General features: G+C 37.7%; 1 protein-coding gene and 1 non-coding gene across 5 annotated transcripts; both read left to right on the plus strand.

Moving 5' to 3' along the window:
- Positions 1-483: 483 nt before the first annotated feature.
- Positions 484-590, plus strand: LOC130470937 (small nucleolar RNA R71). Its single transcript, XR_008931652.1, has one exon. It is a non-coding gene; the product is annotated as a small nucleolar RNA R71 (small nucleolar RNA).
- Positions 591-11,077: 10,487 nt separating this feature from the next.
- On the plus strand, positions 11,078-17,384 carry LOC110779064 (KH domain-containing protein HEN4). Of its 4 annotated transcripts, none has more exons than XM_021983593.2 (7): positions 11,078-11,695; positions 12,617-12,961; positions 13,732-13,962; positions 14,484-14,717; positions 14,796-14,878; positions 15,949-16,051; positions 16,973-17,384. In XM_021983593.2, the coding sequence occupies exons 1-7, from the start codon at positions 11,168-11,170 to the stop codon at positions 17,102-17,104; spliced, it is 1,656 nt and encodes a 551-aa protein (XP_021839285.1). In that variant the 5' UTR covers positions 11,078-11,167; the 3' UTR covers positions 17,105-17,384. The 4 variants fall into 4 exon arrangements, with proteins under 4 accessions (XP_021839285.1, XP_021839283.1, XP_056696732.1 ...); XM_021983591.2 differs by having other exon boundaries at positions 11,079-11,695; positions 15,940-16,051; XM_056840754.1 differs by having other exon boundaries at positions 11,079-11,695; positions 14,484-14,702.
- Positions 17,385-20,904: the final 3,520 nt, after the last annotated feature.

The following is a 20,904-nucleotide window of genomic DNA, read 5'->3' on the forward strand; positions in this document are numbered from 1 at the left end:
TTGCTCCTGTAGGAAAGCAGAGGGTTATTTTTGTAGCCCTCATTGTAAGAGTTGGAGAATGGGTTGTTTTGTTTGTAGGATTGAAAAGCATTACATTGTTCAATAGAGCTTCTACATTCCTGTGCATAATGACCAGACATTCCACAACTTTCACAAATAGTAGTAGGTTGGGCACTCATAGCAGCTACACTAACAGGTTGGGCAGATTGAGCATTGGCCGCTTGCATATTATCGAATTTATAATGTAAAGCAGTCAATTGGGCAGTTAATTGTTCAATAGAATTTAAATCATGCTTACCACCCCTCTTAGATAGACCTCTAGGATTTCCATACTGGGCATTGTGAATGGCTATCTCCTCAATCACCTCCATAGCTCTAGGCACCTCAAGTTGCATGAACCTCCCACTGGCAGCTGAATCCAACAAACATCTAGACTCATTGCCCAAACCATTATAAAACTGCTGAATCAAGAACCAATCTTCCAAACCATGGTGCGGGCATTCTCTTTGCAAATCCTTGAATCTCTCCCAAACCTCGAACAAACTCTCATCCGCTTGTTGTGAGATACCTAATATCTGTCCCCTCAGACGAGCCGTTTTCTCAGGTGGAAAATATTTAACATAAAAAGCAAGAGCCAAGGATTCCCAATTGTTGATTTTCAAAGCCGCCCGATTCAACCCATTAATCCACAGTTTAGCTTTCCCACTCAAAGAGAACGGGAAAAGTATCTCCATAGTCTGCTCCGGAGTCAATCCCTTTTGCTTGATGGTGGAGCAATATTGGATAAAGGACTGAATGTGAAGATTCGGATCTTCACCTGGTTCCCCACCGTACTGGCGTCTCTCGATCATGTTAATCAATGCGGGCTCAATCTTGAAGGTCTCAGCTGCAATAGAAGGCATGATCGCCTTTGGTAGTACGGACAGACTTGGCTTAGAATAGTCCGTAAGCCTTGGGGTAGGTGGCGGTATCAGATTTTCGTCACCCATCTCTATCTCTGAAACTGAATCTGTATCTGAAGGAAAAAGATCGCCAATATTATGATCAGAATCAGAGTAATTCCCACACAGTGCAATGAAAGTTCTTCGTCTACGAAAGGTTCTTTCGGGCTCAGGATCGAATGGAGTCAGATTACTAGTACCTACGGTCCTGGGCATAGACAAAGACTACAAAACAATGTGAGATCCGGTCTCAAGGAACGTGAGTTCCTTGAGTAGTAACAAACAATAATCTAGGATAATCAATCAACAACAGAAAATAAAACCGTTTCCCCGGCAACGGCGCCAAAATTTGACAGGCTAAATCGCATTCCTGTCAAAGATAAACCTAACGTTCACCAACTAAAAATATAGCAAGGGAAGCAAGGATCGTATCCACAGGGAAACAATGTTCTTTCTACTATTAATCGGCAATTCTAGACTATTGGGAAACAAGAATATAGGTTGATTTGTATAATGAAACTAGGTTGATAATAAAATAGGGAAAAATCAGATATTAAAAGGTCTAGGGCATAGGTTCACCGATGAACAACATTCCAGGATGACAACAATCGATAATAATCAATAAAACAGTTAATTAGACTAGCATGCTCTCTCGAATCGATACTAATCATAGACTTAGAATTAACGGGCTCTCGCTACGTATTAATCCCAATTCTACCTATTGAAACAAGCCTAAACATCAAATTGCATCTCCCGAATCTGGATTTGATATTGCGAAACTAATACAATCAAACCTGCGCAAATCTAATTGCAAAGTAGATAAGGGCAATCAATAGGAATTAACAGCTAAACCAACAATCAACAACAATTAATCATCCTTTCACATTCGTTCATGGATTCCCAAAACCCTAGAAAATCAACTACTCACACATATTAACAATAAGCAAAGCAATTGGCATGATTGAAAACATAATTAAAGCTTAAACAAAGAATTGAAATAAGGAATAATACCTAATTGAAGAACAATGGCAAATGAAAGCTTCGATTTTTCTTTGATTGAAAATAAACTAAGTGTTTAGAGCAAATTAGAGAGAGAAAATTAAACTTAGAAAAATAAACTAAGGGTTTTGTGCTGGAAAATAAGATGTCCCTCAAAAATAAAACAAGTTTGCTTATATAGTTTTGCCAAAATAAGGCCTAAAAACGGAATTAAAAAACGCGAAAAACTGCTGGAGGTTGGCGTCGCCCGATCGGGCGACGCTTCGCCCGATCGGGCGAATCACTCGATAGTCGGCCCGATCGGGCCAAAATCCGCCCGATCGGGCGGGTTGCGAAATCTCCAAAAAGCCTCCAGATTGACCGCCCGATCCGGATCGGGCGAGCTGCGCCCGATCGGGCGCGCGTTGATGAACTTGGCTTGCTTATACTTCCGCCCGATGGTTGCATTTCGCCCTCAGCTTCCAGGGCGATTTGCAATCTTCAATGTATCTCGCCCGTATCACCAAGTCTAACTCCCGGGGCTCAACCATAAGCATCTCAGGCTCCCGAAAGTCGACGATGGAGGTCCCGAACTTCTCGGACTCATATAGTGGCCTTGATCAACAATGAAACGGGTCTAAAACGACCAATTTCTCATAATCAAACCTGAAACTCAAGGCACACTCAATAACACACATTAGTACTAGAAACGGCTCCTAAGAGCACGTTTGATACATAAAAGTACTAAGGGACGGGGGTAAAAATTCTATATAAAACGCATATATCATCTCACCAGATACTTCTAAAGATCTATGAGTTTCATCCTGAATGTCATCTTGAGCATTCTCTAGAGTTTGTTGTTCGACTCGAATTTCCTCGAGGTCTACTTTTCTCCCACTTGTCATTTTGGAAATGTGATTCTTTTCCAAAAAGATACCATCTCGAGCAACAAACACCTTGTTCTCAGATGTATTGTAGAAGTAATACCCCTTTGTTTCCTTTGGATAGCCCACAAGGATACATTTGTCAGATTTTGGATGAAGTTTTTCTGAAATTAATCGTTTGACGTATACTTCACATCCCCAAATCTTAAGAAAAGACACATTTGGAGGCTTTCCAAACCATAACTCATATGGAGTCTTTTCAACAGCTTTAGACGGAGCTCTATTTATAGTGAGTGCAGCTGTATTTAGTGCATGTCCCCAAAATTCTATTGGAAGTTCGGCCTGACCCATCATTGATCTAACCATGTCTGGCAAGGTTCTGTTCCTCCGTTCCGACACACCGTTCCTTTGTGGTGTTCCAGGAGGAGTCAATTCTGATAGAATTCCACATTCTTTCAGATGGTCATCAAATTCATAGCTCAGATATTCACCGCCTCTATCAGACCGCAGTGCCTTAATCTTCTTGCCTAATTGATTCTCTACTTCACTCTGAAATTCCTTGAATTTGTCAAAGGATTCAGACTTATGCTTCATTAGGTAGACATAACCATATCTACTGAAGTCATCAGTGAAAGTGATAAAGTAGCTGAAACCACCTCTAGCATTTGTACTCATTGGTCCACATACATCTGTATGGATTAAACCTAATAGTTCAGTTGCTCTTTCTCCAACTTTAGAGAAAGGTTGCTTTGTCATTTTGCCAAGTAAACATGATTCGCACTTACCATAATCCTCCAAGTCAAATGGTTCTAGAATGCCTTCCTTTTGAAGTCTTTCCATGCGTTTCAAGTTAATATGGCCTAATTGACAATGCCACAGATAGGTGAGATCTGAATCATCCTTTTTGGCCTTTTTGGTATTTATGTTATAAACTTTTTTGTCGTGATCTAATAAATAAAGTCCATTGACTAATCTAGCAGATCCATAAAACATCTCTTCAAAATAAAACGAACAACTATTGTCTTTTATTAAAAAGGAAAATCCCTTAGCATCTAAGCAAGAAACAGAAATGATGTTTTTAGTAAGACTTGGAACTTGGAAACACTCTTCCAGTTCCAAAACTAGCCCAGAGGGCAACGACAAATAATAAGTTCCTACAGCTAATGCAGCAATCCGTGCTCCATTTCCCACTCGTAGGTCGACTTCACCCTTGCTTAACCTTGTACTTCTTCTTAGTCCCTGTGGATTAGAACATAAGTGTGAGCCACAACCTGTATCTAATACCCAAGAAGTTGAATTAGCAAGTATACAGTCTATAACGAAAATACCTGAAGATGGAACGACTGTTCCGTTCTTCTGATCTTCCTTTAGCTTTGGACATTCTCTTTTGTAATGGCCTATTCCATCACAATAAAGATAGCTTGATGTGGACTTGTCCTGCTTTATTTTAGCATTGCCCTTAGACTTTCCACCTTTCTTGAAGGGTCTCCCTTTAGCCTTATGTAAATCCTTGGCTTCACAGTCGAGTATTATCTCAGCCTTTCTAACAAGGTGAACAAATTCTGCAACTGTTTCTTCTCTTGGTTCACTTAGGTATAGTTGCTTGAAGCGACCAAACCCATTGTGCAGTGAATTTAGCAAGACAGAGACTGCCATTCTTTCGCTTATTGGTGTTCCTAGCAGACTCAGGCGATCAAAATATGAAAGCATAAGCTCCACATGGAACCTCAGTGGGACGCCTACCCTCTGTTTAGTGCGAAGGAGCTGAACATGTGTTTCTTGGACCTCCATCCTATAACACCTGTTAGGAGAACTAACCTTTAGACCAGACATTGATTCAAACAACTCATGGACGTTTAGGTCCTTGTCCTCCGTGCTTCCACGACAGATATCCCTCAGATTCTTGATGAGCGTAAAAGGTTCGTAAGCTACAAACCTTCTAGCCCATTCATCAGGGATATTGTTCAGCATGAGACTCATAACCTTTTTGAGATCCGCATCCCAGGCGGAAAATCTTTCAGGGGTCATGTCTCTGGCATAGTAGCTTGGCATGGGATGTAACAGCACATACTCAAGTCCATTGAGTCTGAATATTTCAACTAGCTTAGCTTCCCATTCAAGAAAATTTGTTAGGTTCAGCTTGACCATAAGCTCAGAACCCATGATGATGTTTTGATTGTTGTTTGCCATAGTAAAACTACAATTGAAAAAGAATAAACAAATAAATAATCATTCACAGTATCTCTTAATAAACTTAAATTCTAGCATACATGCATAATTTAATGTTCATTAAGCATTTTATTCAAGTTATGTGTTCCGGCAGGTGTGAATAAAATGATTCCAAGATCCTAAAACCCATTGAAGAATTAAGCACATTATGTATTTAGACTCAATTCTAAAATCTTTTAGGTAAGCAAAAGCCTTTTGCTAATAGTCTAGAAACTACTCTTGGTTAATAGGTACGTCTAAGTGCTTATTAGGTAAACCTATCGATTTTTCCACGACATAAAAGGACTCCTTACTTATATCGTTGAGTTTCACCAAAACTAACATGTACTCACAATTATTTGTGTACCTTACCCCTTTAGGATCAATAAGTAACACCTCGCTGAGCGTAAAACTATTACTAGATTGATGTAAAGGTTATCCAAGTAAGTGTTATTTTGGCATGGCACCTTTTAACTCAATTTTTTAAGTTTGGAACTTAAGGCTCTTACTATGTTGGTTAGATTTTAAGTGAACTAAAATCCTTAATCATGCAACATAATCAAGCCACAATCTCATGCATATTCAAGACATATTTAAAAGCAATAAATAAATTAAAACATGCATAAGATAAATGTGATCTAGTATGGCCCGACTTCATCTTGAAGCTTCAACTTCAAAGTCCGTCTTGAAAATGGTTGGAAACTTCGTCTTGAATTTCACCGTGGGAGGCGCCATTTTCTTCAAACAGGATAAGCTATAATTAAACTAATTACAACTATTTGATGGTACGCAGACCATATTTGAATTGAAAAACAAATTTTGGTGCATTAGACCAATTACATTCAAATTAATGGTACGCATACCATAGTTTCTATCCTATTTGAGCCATACTAGTCACTTTATAACCTGCAAAATAGTACATATATAATATATACCATTCACCCATTCATTATCATGAATGGCCCACATAGCTGGTTAGTAAAACACGTTATGCATCACTTAAATATTTGCAGCAATTAATCAAGGGCACCAATAATCTACCAATTATTTAGTCCTTATCAAGTTGTTTAACCTTAAAGGATTTGTAGACCTAATCAAGAGTTTATGACTAAAATTTCTCCTACTTAAACCAATAACTTTATATGCTTTACTACTTTTAAACATAAAAATGTATTTCTAGTCTAACCGGAAACATACAACTTTAATTAAAATTTAAAGCTCATATAAAATTATAACCGAATCCATTTATTTAATTTATTTTTCAGTTGAATTAAATGAATTTAAATTAATTCAAGGTTTAATTTTAGTAAAATAATTAGTATAAATTAAAATTTATAATAATTATAATATTCAAAATTAAAATCCGAGAAAACAATTTAAATTATTAATTTTAAAATTAATTAAAATTATTTCCGAACTGAAAATTTCAAATTAAAATTCAAAACGACTCAGTCGTAACACGACGAGCACTTGGGCTTGCGCCCAAGCCCCATCGTGTGCACGACCGATCGCACGCCCATGGCACATCGCAGCAGTAGCCACGCGCAAACGCAGCAAGCCAAGCCACGCTTGCGCGCAGCCTGCTCGCCCGAATGCATCGCAGCAGCCCTCGTGCGAGACAGCGCTCGTTGGTGCGCGGAGCAACGATTGCTGGGCGACCCAGCTCTCGCCCTCGCGCGCGCGCCTCGTCATGTGCCACGCCCATCGCCCTTCTCCCATAGCACACAACACACACGCCCAGGCTCCCTTGCCTCGTGCGCGCGTCATATGCTTGGTTGCTCGCTGCATTCGTACCGCACGGGCGACGAGCTCCCTTGCTCGTCGTCGCGTGCCCGCACTATACAACACCCCTTAAGGGTAACACGTAGCTTCCATTGCTTTGTGCGTGCAACATTAATGGGCGTTTTTCAAAAAATTTAAAATTTTTAATTCAAAATTAATGACAAATTAATAAAACATATTAATTTCACAATTTTAGGGCGAAAAATCGAAAATTTATTAATCAATTAATTTCAGATTAACATGGATTCAAATCTAGGTCATAAAAATTTAAAATTTAACATAAATTAACAATTTTTATGGTGGTTTTTAATCATGGATACCTAATTGAATTATTAATTAATTATGAAAATCAAATCAATTCTAAATTATTCGAATTTCAACAAATTAATCATAATTACAAATTAGGTTGTATAATTAACAAGTCTAGGCATTCAAAGTTGTTAAACATATATTGTAGGTCAATCAAAAACTCAAGATTTATCAACAAGAATCGCAAATATTTAATTTAACATCTTAAATTTACAAACTTTTGCGTTCGAAAAACTAAAACCTCCGAAAAGTCATAGTTAGGCTTCGAATTTGGGAATTTTGGGTTCGACCGAAAAATATTGTTTTTGTCAAAATTTTAGAATGCCTTTTACATGCGGAATTGACACAAAAATCACTCGATTTGGATGAGTAACGAATAAACTGCCGAAAAACTACGTACATATAATTAAATAAACGCAATTTGCAATTTTTTAACAATTACGAAAATTAATCACCCCTTTTAATTCTTTGCAAATTTGTAAAATTTAACTATGTCATGCAATTTAGATTATGTAAATAATAAGAGGCTCTGATACCACTGTTAGGTTATGATACATATGACAAAACATAAATCATGCGGAAAACCTTAATGACAGGAAACATATTATTTACACATAATCATTTAGCATAATTCAGATGCATACACTTTGTAGCGTGCCCTCCCTAGCTGCGCCCGAACCGAACAAGAACAAGTCTTTAGGACTCCAAGTGTCGTCCCTCCGTAGATAGTCCACAGCACGTCCGGATCCGCGTTAAGCTTGACCAACTAGAATCGCCCTTAAGGTTCCTAGGAATTTCGGCTAAATGGTTGCAAGTATTTGGCTGATTTTTGCTTCAAAATCTTACCTTTGAATACTTCAATGTTGTGTTTAAATTTGTGACCCTAGGCACCTATTTATAGAGTTATGGAAAATGACTTATAATCCTATTAGAATACTAATTTAGTTTAATTAGAATCCTGCTAGGACTCTATTAAATAAACTTTATCTATTAGGATTAGGATTTAATCATATGACGAATCCCGATAGCTTTAGGATTCGTGTAGCACGCATGCACGCAGCGCCCAAGCACCGCACGCCCATGCGCAAGCCTTGCGGCCTACGCACAGCGCACAACGCCGAGGCCCACTTGCTTGCAGCCCATTGCTGAGCTCGCGCGCGCCAAGGCTTGGCTGGGCCTGGCCTTGCGCTGGGCCTGATCGAGCACTTGGCGTGTTGGATGCGTGTGGCTTGCTGGGCGTCAGCCTGGCTTCGTGCTGGGCCTTCGTCTAGCAAGCCTCGTCCGATGCTAATTCGTACGATACGCTTTCCGATTAAATTCCCGATTCCGGAATTCATTTCCGATACGAACAATATTTAACATTTCCGATTCCGGATTTAATTTCCGTTTCGAACAAATATTTAATATTTCCGTTTCCGGAATTATTTTCCGATTCCGATGATATTTCCAATTCTGACAATATTTCCGTTTCCGGTAATATTTCCGATTCCGGTAATATTTCCATTTCCTATAATATTTTCCGATACGTACCATGTTTCCGTTTCCGGCAACATCTACGACTTGGATAATATTTATATTTCCGATACGATCCATATTTCCGTTTCTGGCAATATCATCGTTTCCGGAGTATTCATTTCTTGCTTTTGACGATCTCAGCTCCCACTGAAACCAAGATCCGTCGATTCCGAATATCCATAGATGGAGTATTTAATGCCATTAAATACTTGATCCGTTTACGTACTATTTGTGTGACCCTACGGGTTCAGTCAAGAGTAAGCTGTGGATTAATATCATTAACTCCACTTGAACTGAAGTGGCCTCTAGCTAGGCATTCAGCTCACTTGATCTCACTGAATTATTAACTTGTTAATTAATACTGAACCGCATTTATTAGACTTAACATTAAATGCATACTTGGACCAAGGGCATTATTTCCTTCAAGCTAGCTGCTGTCTGCTGGTATGCCAGCCTGAGAGAGTGAGCGAGACTGCGAGAGAGCCAGAGGAGGTGAGAGTGAGAGAGCCTGCGAATGAGAGGCGAATGACGGAGAGTGTTTGAGTGTTTGAGAAATCCTAAAGTAAGTAAATTCCAATATCATATATGTATTACTCCCTCCGTCCCTTAATACTCGCACCGGTTTGACTGGTGCAGAGTTTAAGACACTTGAATTGACTTATTAATTTAATGGGTGTTAGTTGATAGTGGAGTATTTTTTTTAATATAGTTAGCGGGAAATGTGTAAGAGATGGGGAGTGGTGAGTGGTGAGTGGAGTATGTGAATTTTTAAATGATTTTTTGTAGGGAGTAGTGGACTATGTGAGTTAGTAAGTAAGTATGAGAAATAATATAATATTGGTAAAAATTTCCATTTATAGAAGCGGTGCAAGTATTATGGGACGACCCTAAAAGGAAAACGGTGCGAGTATTAAGGGACGGAGGGAGCCAAAATATAACTCAGCCAACAAAAAGACAAAATAGGCTAAAGACGAACACTAAAGGACAAAACACAATAATTATATTGTGCTTTTTATGTGAAAATGGCGTTTGTATGGGAAAAATGGCATTTGTTTTTGAAAAATTGGCGTTTTTTTTTTAATTGGCCTTTATTTTTGGAAAATGACGTTTATTTTTAGTGTTTGTCTTTTTCCTATTTTGTCGTTTTGTGGATTGAGATGTATTTTGTACGGAGTAATATATATCCGACATTGGCCTCTCCGTTCTCAAAGTCCTAAACTCCTAAAGTCTAAAGCAGCCCAGCATAAAGAATTCAACAAATGACGGATTTTTTTTTTGTTTTTAACGGGTATGCAGGTACCCATTAAAACAAAAGCGCGACCCATGCCCTGACCCGGTACCCGGAATATTTACCGGGTCGGGTACCCGACCCATTTATTTCATAAAAATCAGCAAATTACCCGCATAATTTGTGCCGGGTCAGCGGGTCAGGTAATGCGGGTCAGGTATTTACCCTTACGAGCAACTCCAATGGTGAAGAAAGGAACCTGCTCACAAAAAAATGAGCACGTGAGCAAGTAGGCCACCATTGGTACAACAATGACATAAGCAACTGTTAAAATCTTGTAGCTATTTTGGGCTACGTAGCTCAAAATAAATATAGCTTAAATAAATAAATTATTTAATTTAAATATTATAGGAAGCTACAAAGTATTGTAACCCACCAATGTGAAAGTTTATAGTTTTTTAATCATTGTAGTTAAAAATTTAATGTGGCAAACTTAGCCAAAATATTTTGTAGCTCACCATTGAAGTTGCTCTACAGCCCTGCCACATGTAGGGGTGTGCACAGGTCCGAAATCGGACCGGACCGGACCGGAACCGGTTGGACCGGTGGACCGGAATTTTCAGAATTCGCGGACCGAGGACCGGACCGGAACCAGACCGGAAAATCCAGGTCCGGTCCGGTTTGGGACCGGCTTGGACCGGTTTTTTTTTTATTTTTGCGATTTACAATCTTAAACTCAATTTGTTTTTACGATTTTATCTTTTTACGACCTATATTTCTCTTTAAATATAGCATACATCACATCATAAGCTTAATTTAAAGGGGATAAATGCCACTGATATACAAAAAATTCTCAAAGTCTGTTTTTTTGCGGTAGGGGATTAATGTATGTGGGCTATAAATTGTGCTCTTCTATCTAAACTTTATATTTTTAAAATTATATTCCGGGTCACCGGTCCAAACCAAAAAATTCCGGATTTGACCGGACCGGACCGAAAAACCGAAATCGTGTATTTTTCAAGGACCGAGGACCGGAATCTATTGATCCGGTCCGATCCGGTCCAATTCTAGTCCGGTTCCGGTCCAATTTCCGGTCCGGACAGGACCGTGCACACCCCTATCCACATGTACTCCGTATCATTTAAGGTTGTTTTGGGAAAAACACATCGTAATTTTAGTAGCCCGTACATGCGGTACATCGGCTCGTTAGTTTGTCATTTTCCGTCCTCCCATTTAAACACAAACATCCCCAAATCTTCTGTCACCCTCACTCGGCCTCCCCACTTCTTTTGGTTCTTCATCAACACACCGATTTTTGTGTCATGTCTTACAACAAATATTCAAAACCTATCCGTTACAATAAAGCAACCAACGTCGCCGTTTCGCCGGGAACCATCAAATTCCGGCTACTATGCGACATTGCCGCGGCCGGTGGCTTAATCGGACGCTCCGGCAGCATCATCAAGGAGCTTGAGTACGAAACCTCCTCTAAGATCCGCGTAGACGACGCAATTTCAACAACCAGTAAGGAACGCCTCGTCCATGTCATTGGAACCATCTCCTTGAACCGAAAATTCTGGTTGTCCGACGAGGAAGAGGTGGCGGTATCGGCGGCTCAGGAGGGTTTAATTAGGGTTTTTGACCGCACTGTGGAGGTGAATCCACCGGTGGTAGTAGGCGGGACGGTGAGGTGTCGGTTGCTCGTGGGGCCTGGGACAGTAGGAGCAGTGATGGGAGCAAAAGCAGAGAGGGTTAACAAGATTAGTAGGGAAACAGGTGTTTACATCAAGATTATTGGCGCCAATGAGTTGGTTATGCCTTGTGCTCGTCCTTCTGATGAAATGATTCTGGTAATTTCAAAAAAGTTATTTTATTTTTCCTTTGTTTGGACTCATTTTTGGAGTTAAATATAATTTTTAATTTTCCAAGTTATTGCAATATACACGGAAAAACCTTTCTTCGGAAATACTAATAGTCACATAAGCTATTTAGAAAAAAATAGTCTCATCTCATGAATTCGATATACTTCGTATTATGGATTTATGGTTAGATTTCCAAACCATTATTCGTAGTGTTACATGATGAATTTTTAATTACGAGGGAATAGGGATTGAGAATTTGAGATAATGTGACAGGGAATTAAGCAGGTAGAGTATACCATTTTATATCCTCATACTTTTTGGGTTTAAGTGCTGATTATAATGGTTTATTGTTCCATGTTAGCGCAATAGTTAATACTACAAATTTTGTTATTTTAGTTACTACTTACTAGAAATAGCTTCTGACTTGGGTGGCAACATGCAATGGGCCAATGGCCAATGGGTTGTGTTGTATACTTGTATCATGTTAGATTCACGTTCATGTCACAAAATAAACGTGTCAAAAACCCTTACTCTAACGTAACCATTCAATTAAAGGTGTTAGCCAATTGTATCAAGGAAGCATTTGTGAATAGTTTGGGGTAAAGCTCAAACTTAAATCTCAAGATATCAATATTTTATACTTGTAAATTTATTACGGAGTATGAGAAAATTAAAGATATTTATGATCAAAGTTGTGTGTTAAAATAATACTCTGTAGTCAAATTGCCTCGATTTAAAGAAACTGAGGGAGTAACTTGTTATTCCTTGGTTTCGTTGTGGCTTACAGAATAGGAAGCAACTCTACATATATGGAGAGTTCCAAACTTCCAACTAATTAAAAACTACGAAATTGTGGAGGAGAAGAATATCTATTACCAGATTATCATCTGTGAATTTTCTTTATTGTAGATAACTGGTGGCAGCCTAGCTGTAAAGAAAGCTCTTTACGCTGTTTCACGATATATTCAACAGAAGACATTACAACTAATAGGAGAAGCTAATGCAGAATCTGCGATTCTATTTCCAAGCATGAAAATGGAGACAGGTGATGCTGCAGTTATTGATAGAGGGAATGAAAGAGTTGTAGCAGAAGTGGTTTTCAAGCTACTTTGTACTTGGAATGAGGCTGGTGCTGTGATAGGCTTCAAAGGGAGAAGAGTGAAAGCTCTAGAGGAAGAAACCGGGGCTTCTATACTGCTTTCTCCTCCCGGGGATGACTATAATCAACGTGTCTTGTCTGTTTCTGCTTTTGAGGTGTGACTTTTTGTCCTCTAACCTCTTCCTGTCCTCTAGGAAGCTTATATAACGTATTTATGCGAATATTAGATTTTAGAATTTTGACTTATGCTTATATCTCTCTGAGTATTTTGGTCTCTAGAACATGAAGTCAGTCCTGGTTTGATTGTGTTGAGTTAATCACCCAATCTTGACTGAGTGGTGTTGAGAAAATTGACAGCTGATAATTTTATTCTAAATTAACTGGATGTTGACAACTGCTATTTACTTAATTGTCTGTGCTGAATTGGTTTCAAACAGTATACATGTTCATGCTGCATGAATCATGAACTGAAACCTCTATTCTCACCCTTATAGATCAATAACCTACCCAACTACCTTCTGCCAATCCCTACATCCATTCACCCCACACTCACTTAGTTACACATACACACCCACGTCCCAGAAGGCCTGAACACTAAATCATGCACGTATTCACCAATACAGGTGTTTCTCCGGTAGTTAATTCAAGTTAGGTTCTGTTACCCCCCCCCCCCCCCCCCCCCCCCCCCCGTCCCTCCAAAGAGAAAAGATGGTAGGACGTGGGATGATGGGATTGTGCAGGTTATCACTTTATCAGATTGTTGGATTGACATATATCTCTCCTTATTTGCTGGGGGATCACCAAATTCCGAATTTGAAGGATGTATTTTCTGAAGTTGAACAATTTAGAATTAGGGGGAAATGTGAATGAGAACTTATATTCCATTTGTACTTCATGCTGATATTTTCTGTCTCTTCACTTGTAGAACAGGAAATCGAATCACTCTACTGCACAAAACGCTCTTGCTCGTGTGTTTAATGAAATGATGTCATTAGAGGAGAATGAAAATGTAACCGCCAGACTCCTTATCCAGCCTGACCAATTGGGTTGCCTGAATATTCTAAGGGATTCTATCAAAGAAACTGGTGCTACATTGCAAATTTTGGAACAGAATTACGCTTATGCTGGTGCTTCAACTGATGAAAAAGTTATACAGGTGATCACTTGCTATTCTGAACTATGATTATTCTTTCTGAATTTCTAAATGTCTTTTAAATGGTTCTGCTGATATCTTCTGGTCTGGTCACCATGATTCAATTGTCAAGAACAAAGAGTATGAAAATGGCCGTCACGTTCTACTAGTTTATGTGCTTGTAAGCTGTACAAGTCTATGACACTTTCCAAGTTTTTGTTGGGTATTTATTGTCCTATGAGATGATGTAGTGTGTGCCTGTAAATAGTACCGCAGATCAACTTTCTTGTCCAATTGGAATTTTGGTTAGTTTTCAATGAGAATTCACAATTGTTTAACCATTTTTTACTCAAACTTCTATTCTGGATTTCTGGTGGCCACAGTTGAATGTTGTTCATCATTGTCGATCATGCTGCTTCTGGCTGAGCATTTTTTTTTTCTTTCTGATTACCTCTCTTCTCTCTACTGTTTCATCATAGTTGTCTGCTAGTTTTTCTTGATCTTTGCTCAACTAAGGGAATTGTGATCACGTTGCCTGATTGCAGATAAATGGTGACAATTCCAGTGTGCAAATTGCTCTATTTCAAGTCACTTGGATGCTGAGAGAGTGTGCTTTTGGCGCAATACCATCCATGAACAGCTTACCTCTTCTTCCCCACAAACTTTTCAATCTGCTTTCAAATCTCAACGAAAGAGCTGTGTTAACAGAGAAAATGAAAAACTGTAGAGTTACAAAAGAATCTAATGGCTCTCCACCCTCTAAGGTCTGGCACTCTGAGGTGACAATTGAATATTTCTTGTTCTTTCTCCTTCATATTATCCATTCTCTTTATATGATGAGATGAACACACTTACAGGTTTGCAGTGGACGCTGCTTGTCTGCCAATACAGAACCTCGAAGAGATTTGACTACAGTTAACAGTGGTCCTGAACATGACAGGTCAGTTATATATATTGCTACTTGCTAGATGATTTACTTTTCTGAAATCATGTTTGCATGCTTTACATGATGTATGACGCTTCATTTGGCATACACGGATGACGAATCTTATTTCATGCTTTACAAGCTTTTGTCTTATTTACTGTTGTGATAGATAGAATATTTGAGACAGAATTGAATAGAGAAGAAGATGAACAGCGCACTTAAACGATACTCCGTAATTTAAGCTTTCAAAGAGTCCTGATTCTCTTCAACTAAACAACTAAAGCAAAATAAAACAATCAACAATTTTCTGCTTATTTCTCTCTCCCCACTCTTCTCTATGTATGGACCTGATTCTATTCTCTCTCTCTCTCTCTCTCTCTCTCTCTCTCTCTCTCTCTCTCTCTCTCTCTCTCTCTCTCTCTAAGTGCCTAACTTCCCCCTCAAGCCAAAAGTGTCTGTCCCAAGGGTAAGAGAAGGCGATGGAAGATAAACATGGAAAATGTGTGTAAAGACACACCAAAGGTGATTGGGGAGGGTGATTAGTCATGACTGTGAACAATTTGATTTAGGTAGGATAAGGGAGGTAACCCCTTATTAGGATTTCAGGAGTTCACAACAGCCTATATGAATCATATTGAGCCACAACGTCGTATCTAGGCCAATGAGCAATCTCCTCCCCTCAATGCATAGTAGTCTTCCCGTTATCTCCATTTTAAGTTGCCCAGGCCAATTGCATTTCGTTTCTGTAAGTACACGCGTGTTTTCTCTTTCTCCTTGCATGTATATTCGAGGGGCTACAGTTGCACCTTTATCTTTCTGGTATGGATTTTAACATCTGTTTTCTGGTTAAACTCAGGATCACAGTTCACTCTCCACAGGCCAAATTTACTTAGATAGACTCTGATATCCTTCTGATAATCCAACACATCATTCATTGTTAGATGATGACAATGTGTGTGGGTGGGTGGGTGGGGGGAGGAGGGGGGTGGGGGGGTTTGGTATTTTGTTAACGTAATCATGGGAGTGGCATTTCTCTGCTACAGAGTATTTGTTTATGTATTTGGCTGATTGTGCAGTGACAACAGATCTGTTATTGTGACAAATACAAAGATGGAGATTGCTGTTCGTGCAGACATGTTTAGTTCTGTTTTTGGTGATGATGGCCGGAATCTATCTCGTCTACGAAGGGTAAGAATCATCCTATTCTTATTTTTTGCTTAGTGGAAACAGGCCTTGAATAGGAATAAGATAAATTGACCAAAAGGGCGTATCACTTCACTTCCTTCCCAATGTTTGAGACTTGGAGCAGCCTTGCATCCAAGACCTTGTTATCTTTCTCTTGGGCTCAATTTAATGAGCTTCACTGTGTTCTGTTTTGCTCCATGGATTATTTCAGCAGCATGCAAAAAAAAAAAAAAGTTTGACAGGGTTCCTGTTTCATGATTCTTCTTCTGATCTTTTCTTTAAAGCATAATGTCTTCCATAAAAGTAGTTCTAGATTTCTGAATTTCAGGTTGATCTTATGCTACTACTATTTTTACTATAGTTTTCCAATAGGCCTTGTTTCAGTAGCAACCATCAGTCCTTAGCATTTGACATGGGGAAGTTTGAGCTCAAACTAGTCCATGCCTAGATAAATGGTTATTGAGTAGCACTGGTCATTGGATGTGTTATACATATAGTAATGGATAGCTGCTGAGTGCTGACTCATTGCTGGTCTATTGAGGCCTTTGAGGGGATGATGGCTGTTGAAATGATTTGAATGAACATTACTGCCTCAATTTTTTTTGACTTAATGCTAGGAGGTAGATATGAAGTGTGAGGCTTGTTGCATGTTATTTGAGGTTTGAGAAGATGGAATCGTACTTGATGTCTTTCATATGTGGATTAAGTCTCATTTGAACTTTGATAATCAGATTCTCGAACTTTGACCACCCTTGCGGCTTGTGTTAGTTGATATTGACCCCTGTAATTTCCCATTGGACAAGACAGATTACTGGGAGTTGGTTTTCCGTCAGACACAAGTTTCTGGTTTTGTAGAATGAGTCTACTTAAATAATACTGGTGGACTGTTAAATTATTTGATATCTTGGTATGGTGTTAATTCAGATATCAGGAGCAAAAGTTGAAGTGCAGGATTGTTACCTTGGTGGTGATGGGAAGGTTATCGTATCTGGAACACCTGATCAGACCCTGTCAGCCCAGAGCCTCCTCCAAGCGTTTATCATGGCTGCTCAATGACTGTCTAAGCCTCTTGTTATCGTGATTTTGCATATACACGCTGTAGATTGAGATGTATTTGACTCTTCTTTTGCTAACACTAACTTTATGTAAATAATTGCCATTAGAACCTCAGAACAAATTTGTTCACTGAATGGGAAAAGCTCTTAAAAAGTTTCTCCTACCACTGTTAGGCATTTTTGCTGATTACACTAGTTTGTATATTTATCGGTTGGTTGATTTTGTAAGTTGATACATTTGGCGTTTTCATATAACTGATGCTAGCTATACATTTGGAGTATACCACTGCCGTTGTGTTACCGTGTTCTTCCCCTTTAAAAAAAATAAGTTCCGGGTTAAGTTAAGATAAGTTACGTTTTAATTAGGTCCTATAAGTTGACTTTCTTGTAATCATGCTTGATTAGGTCCAATAAGTTATAATCAGGTTTGGACATGCTATATCAGGTCAATCGACTTTACTTAGATTCAATAAGTTCAGACAAGTGCACGTTTCGTCCGGCGAAGAGATGCCCGTAAAAGTCTTATAAAAGCACACCATCAATTGATGGTGTGACATGTTCACACTGGTGCATAACAGCAATGATCCCAAGATACCGTTATACCAAAAACAATAAAGGAAAAAAAATGGGGGCTCAATTAGTGGTGAGTCAACTATGCACAATTTTCATTGCCTTCACTTCATCGTGGGATCATGCACAGCAGCACAGTCAACAACTTTTTCACTTACTTTATTTGTTAACTTCAATTGTTGTTGTCTGCTGCCAACCATACGAAAAGGCATCCCAATTTATTTAATAAAAACCCCTCTAAAGATAAGATCAAGTAACCCTTAACATTATGATTTGTAACCCTAAATAATATAACTAGTAACCCTAAATATTATACTAAGTAACTCCGAATGTATGAAATGTAATATAAATTTATACTATAATAACTTTAAAAAAAAAAAAAAATAACCCACAATAATATAACTAGTAGACCTAAATATTATTTTAAGTCCCGATGTATATGAAAAATAATCCAAATATATACTATAATAAGTCATTTAAAAAAGTAACCGTTAATAATATAACTAGTAACCCTAAATATTATGTTAAGTAACGCCTACATGAAAAATAATCTAAATATAGTGTAAACTTTAATAAGTCCTTTAAAAAAGAATTCCTTAATTATATTGCTAGTAACCCTAAATGACATGTGAAGTAACTCCCGAACAATATGGAAGAGTAATTTAAAGATATACTATAATAACTCTTTAAAAAAAAGTAACATTGAATATTATGTACAAGTAACTCCCCAAATAATGCCAAAGTAAAGTAACAGTAGTCGTTATTATTGTTACTCCAAAACAACAAAAATGTTACATTAAGTAACTCCCGAACAATGCCAAAAGTCCCGCAAAATAATGTAATGGTAGCACTTATTGTTATTTCCCAAATGACAAAAAATAAAAGAAGAATAAACCTACGATATTTATTAAAAAGATTGGTTAATGGGATTCGATCCCCGTATTTACATGACAAACCAAACTCATGTTTTAGGCGTGTATCAGGTTACCACCAGACCATAAAGCATTTATATCGATGTAAATACGTGATTTTATGGACCTTAATGAATGATCAAGGCAATAGTTTTGCATCCGCGTCACACCATCAACTCGATGGGGTCACTTGCCACGTAGGAGACGCACTAATGTTCGATAGTTTAGCTCAAAGATCATAAAACCTTTCATAAATTCAATTCAATCAGCAATCTATGGTTGAAGGAGAAAGTGAGCAAGAAGTTATCTCGTCTTTTAGTGAGCAAGAAGTTGTCTCGTCTAAATTTTTTGCAATTGACCCCTCCCCTTTAACTTCAAAACAAATGTACAAGATTAAATATCGTAAAGTTTGAGTTTGTTGTATTTTCTTAGATGTTAGAGTAATATTTAATAATTACGATTAAAAAATAATACAATAGGCAACAAGTTGGATGGGAAGTGGTGTTTTTAGTGATGGACGGGGCGGTGACCTAACAAAGACAACCAAAGATGTGATTGTCACACAACTACCCGCCTATAAGAGCCACTCGCGAAATACTAGCCGGCAAAGTTCCAGTGCTACTACTTTGCCTTAATAATTAAAGTAGTAGCGGGTCTTTGCCAAAAATAGAAAGGGGCTGACTGAATTGGGACGAGTGAAAAATAAAAGAGACAATCTAAATTGATACGAAGGAAAAATATCATAACTATTTTAATTTCCAAAGATATTTGTTTATTAATTTTACATGATATTGACCTGTCCGATAAAAATCATGTTCAATAATAGTCATTTTAAGTTGATCCTAGCCTTAACCTCCCACTGGATTACTGTGTTTGGTTATCACTTATCCAATTAATAACATGAATGACCAGGCCTATGGCTTCACACAGAGCTCTCCTGTTACTGAGCGAAATTTAGTTCACGAGGACAAAGTTGCGTGGAAAATGTAGTTAACCATATCCCATTCACGAGGACAAAGAAAAATCCTCACTAGGAAAATGATTTTCTTCAACAGCATGATGAGAATGTGTTTCCTCGTGAGGAAAACGGATCCAATTAGAACCTGCCACATGTTATTGTCAACTTTATTTGTATAATTATTATTTTTAGCCAGAATTAACAAAATAAATAATGTTATAAATATATTGTATTGTGGATGTCCATTATGCCCTTGACATCCTTATCCTATAAAATATATGTATGTGTACATATTAATTCGATGGGAATAAGATGATAACCGCCCATTTCTCTCTTCCTCTCTACTTTCATATATATATATATATATATATATATATATATATATATATATATATATATATATATATATATATATCATGAATTTCTTAATTATGTTTGATTTCCTTATGAATAATTAGTTTTAGTCGACGGTTAAATTTCCGTTTGTTATAATTGTAGTATGAATATACGACGGTAAAAGTGGTACACGTATTATTCATGTTTCATTAATTCTTTTTATGAACACGAGTACAAGTTTATAATATTAACATCATCCTGAAGATGAAAAAAGATGAATATATTTATTGAAATTGATCTGTACCACAATTACAATGAATACTCCGGAAGAGTATAAGCTATTTTTCCACAAGGTTTGTTAAATTGTCTTGCTATTAGAAATGAGACACCAGTTTGTGTCGTTATATCACATCACAATATGTCGAATTATAGTATTTTATAATTACAGTGATCACTTTGGGAAGATAATTAGCAGTTATCTAGTGAAATATTTTATATGATATTATATACGTACGATCGATGTGATAATTCAGGCCATCAGTCCGGGTTTAGGAAAACCTGTCATGAGAATTTGAAAATTCTTGTCAAATAAAAATTTATGTGCTGACATTCCCTCATACGTTGTATATATATTCATAGGCAAGACATAATGATGAGGTTGAGTTGTATTTCAATCAAATATTTATAATGAAGATTGATAAAATAAATTCAAGAGATATTAATTACGTTGAAAACTTGTATAACGATATGATAGGTGACTTGAAGTTCACCATGATAGTAAGTGACCCGAAGTTCACCAAAATGATAGTAAGTGACTTGAAGATCACCAAGAAGTTTACAAGTGTTTTGTGATTGATTTAAATATCGTAAATCTCTTGATTGGAGCAATGATACGTCAGCATGAAATGAGAAAATATGAAGGGAAAAAAAAAATACAACTGCACAGTGCATCTACTCCCCATGATCAATGTTAATCTGCAGAAGAGAACGAAAGTATGAAACATTTATCAAAATACACGTTGAAAT

Source organism: Spinacia oleracea, chromosome 3 (assembly GCF_020520425.1).
Source record: "Spinacia oleracea cultivar Varoflay chromosome 3, BTI_SOV_V1, whole genome shotgun sequence".
NCBI lineage: Eukaryota > Viridiplantae > Streptophyta > Magnoliopsida > Caryophyllales > Amaranthaceae > Spinacia > Spinacia oleracea.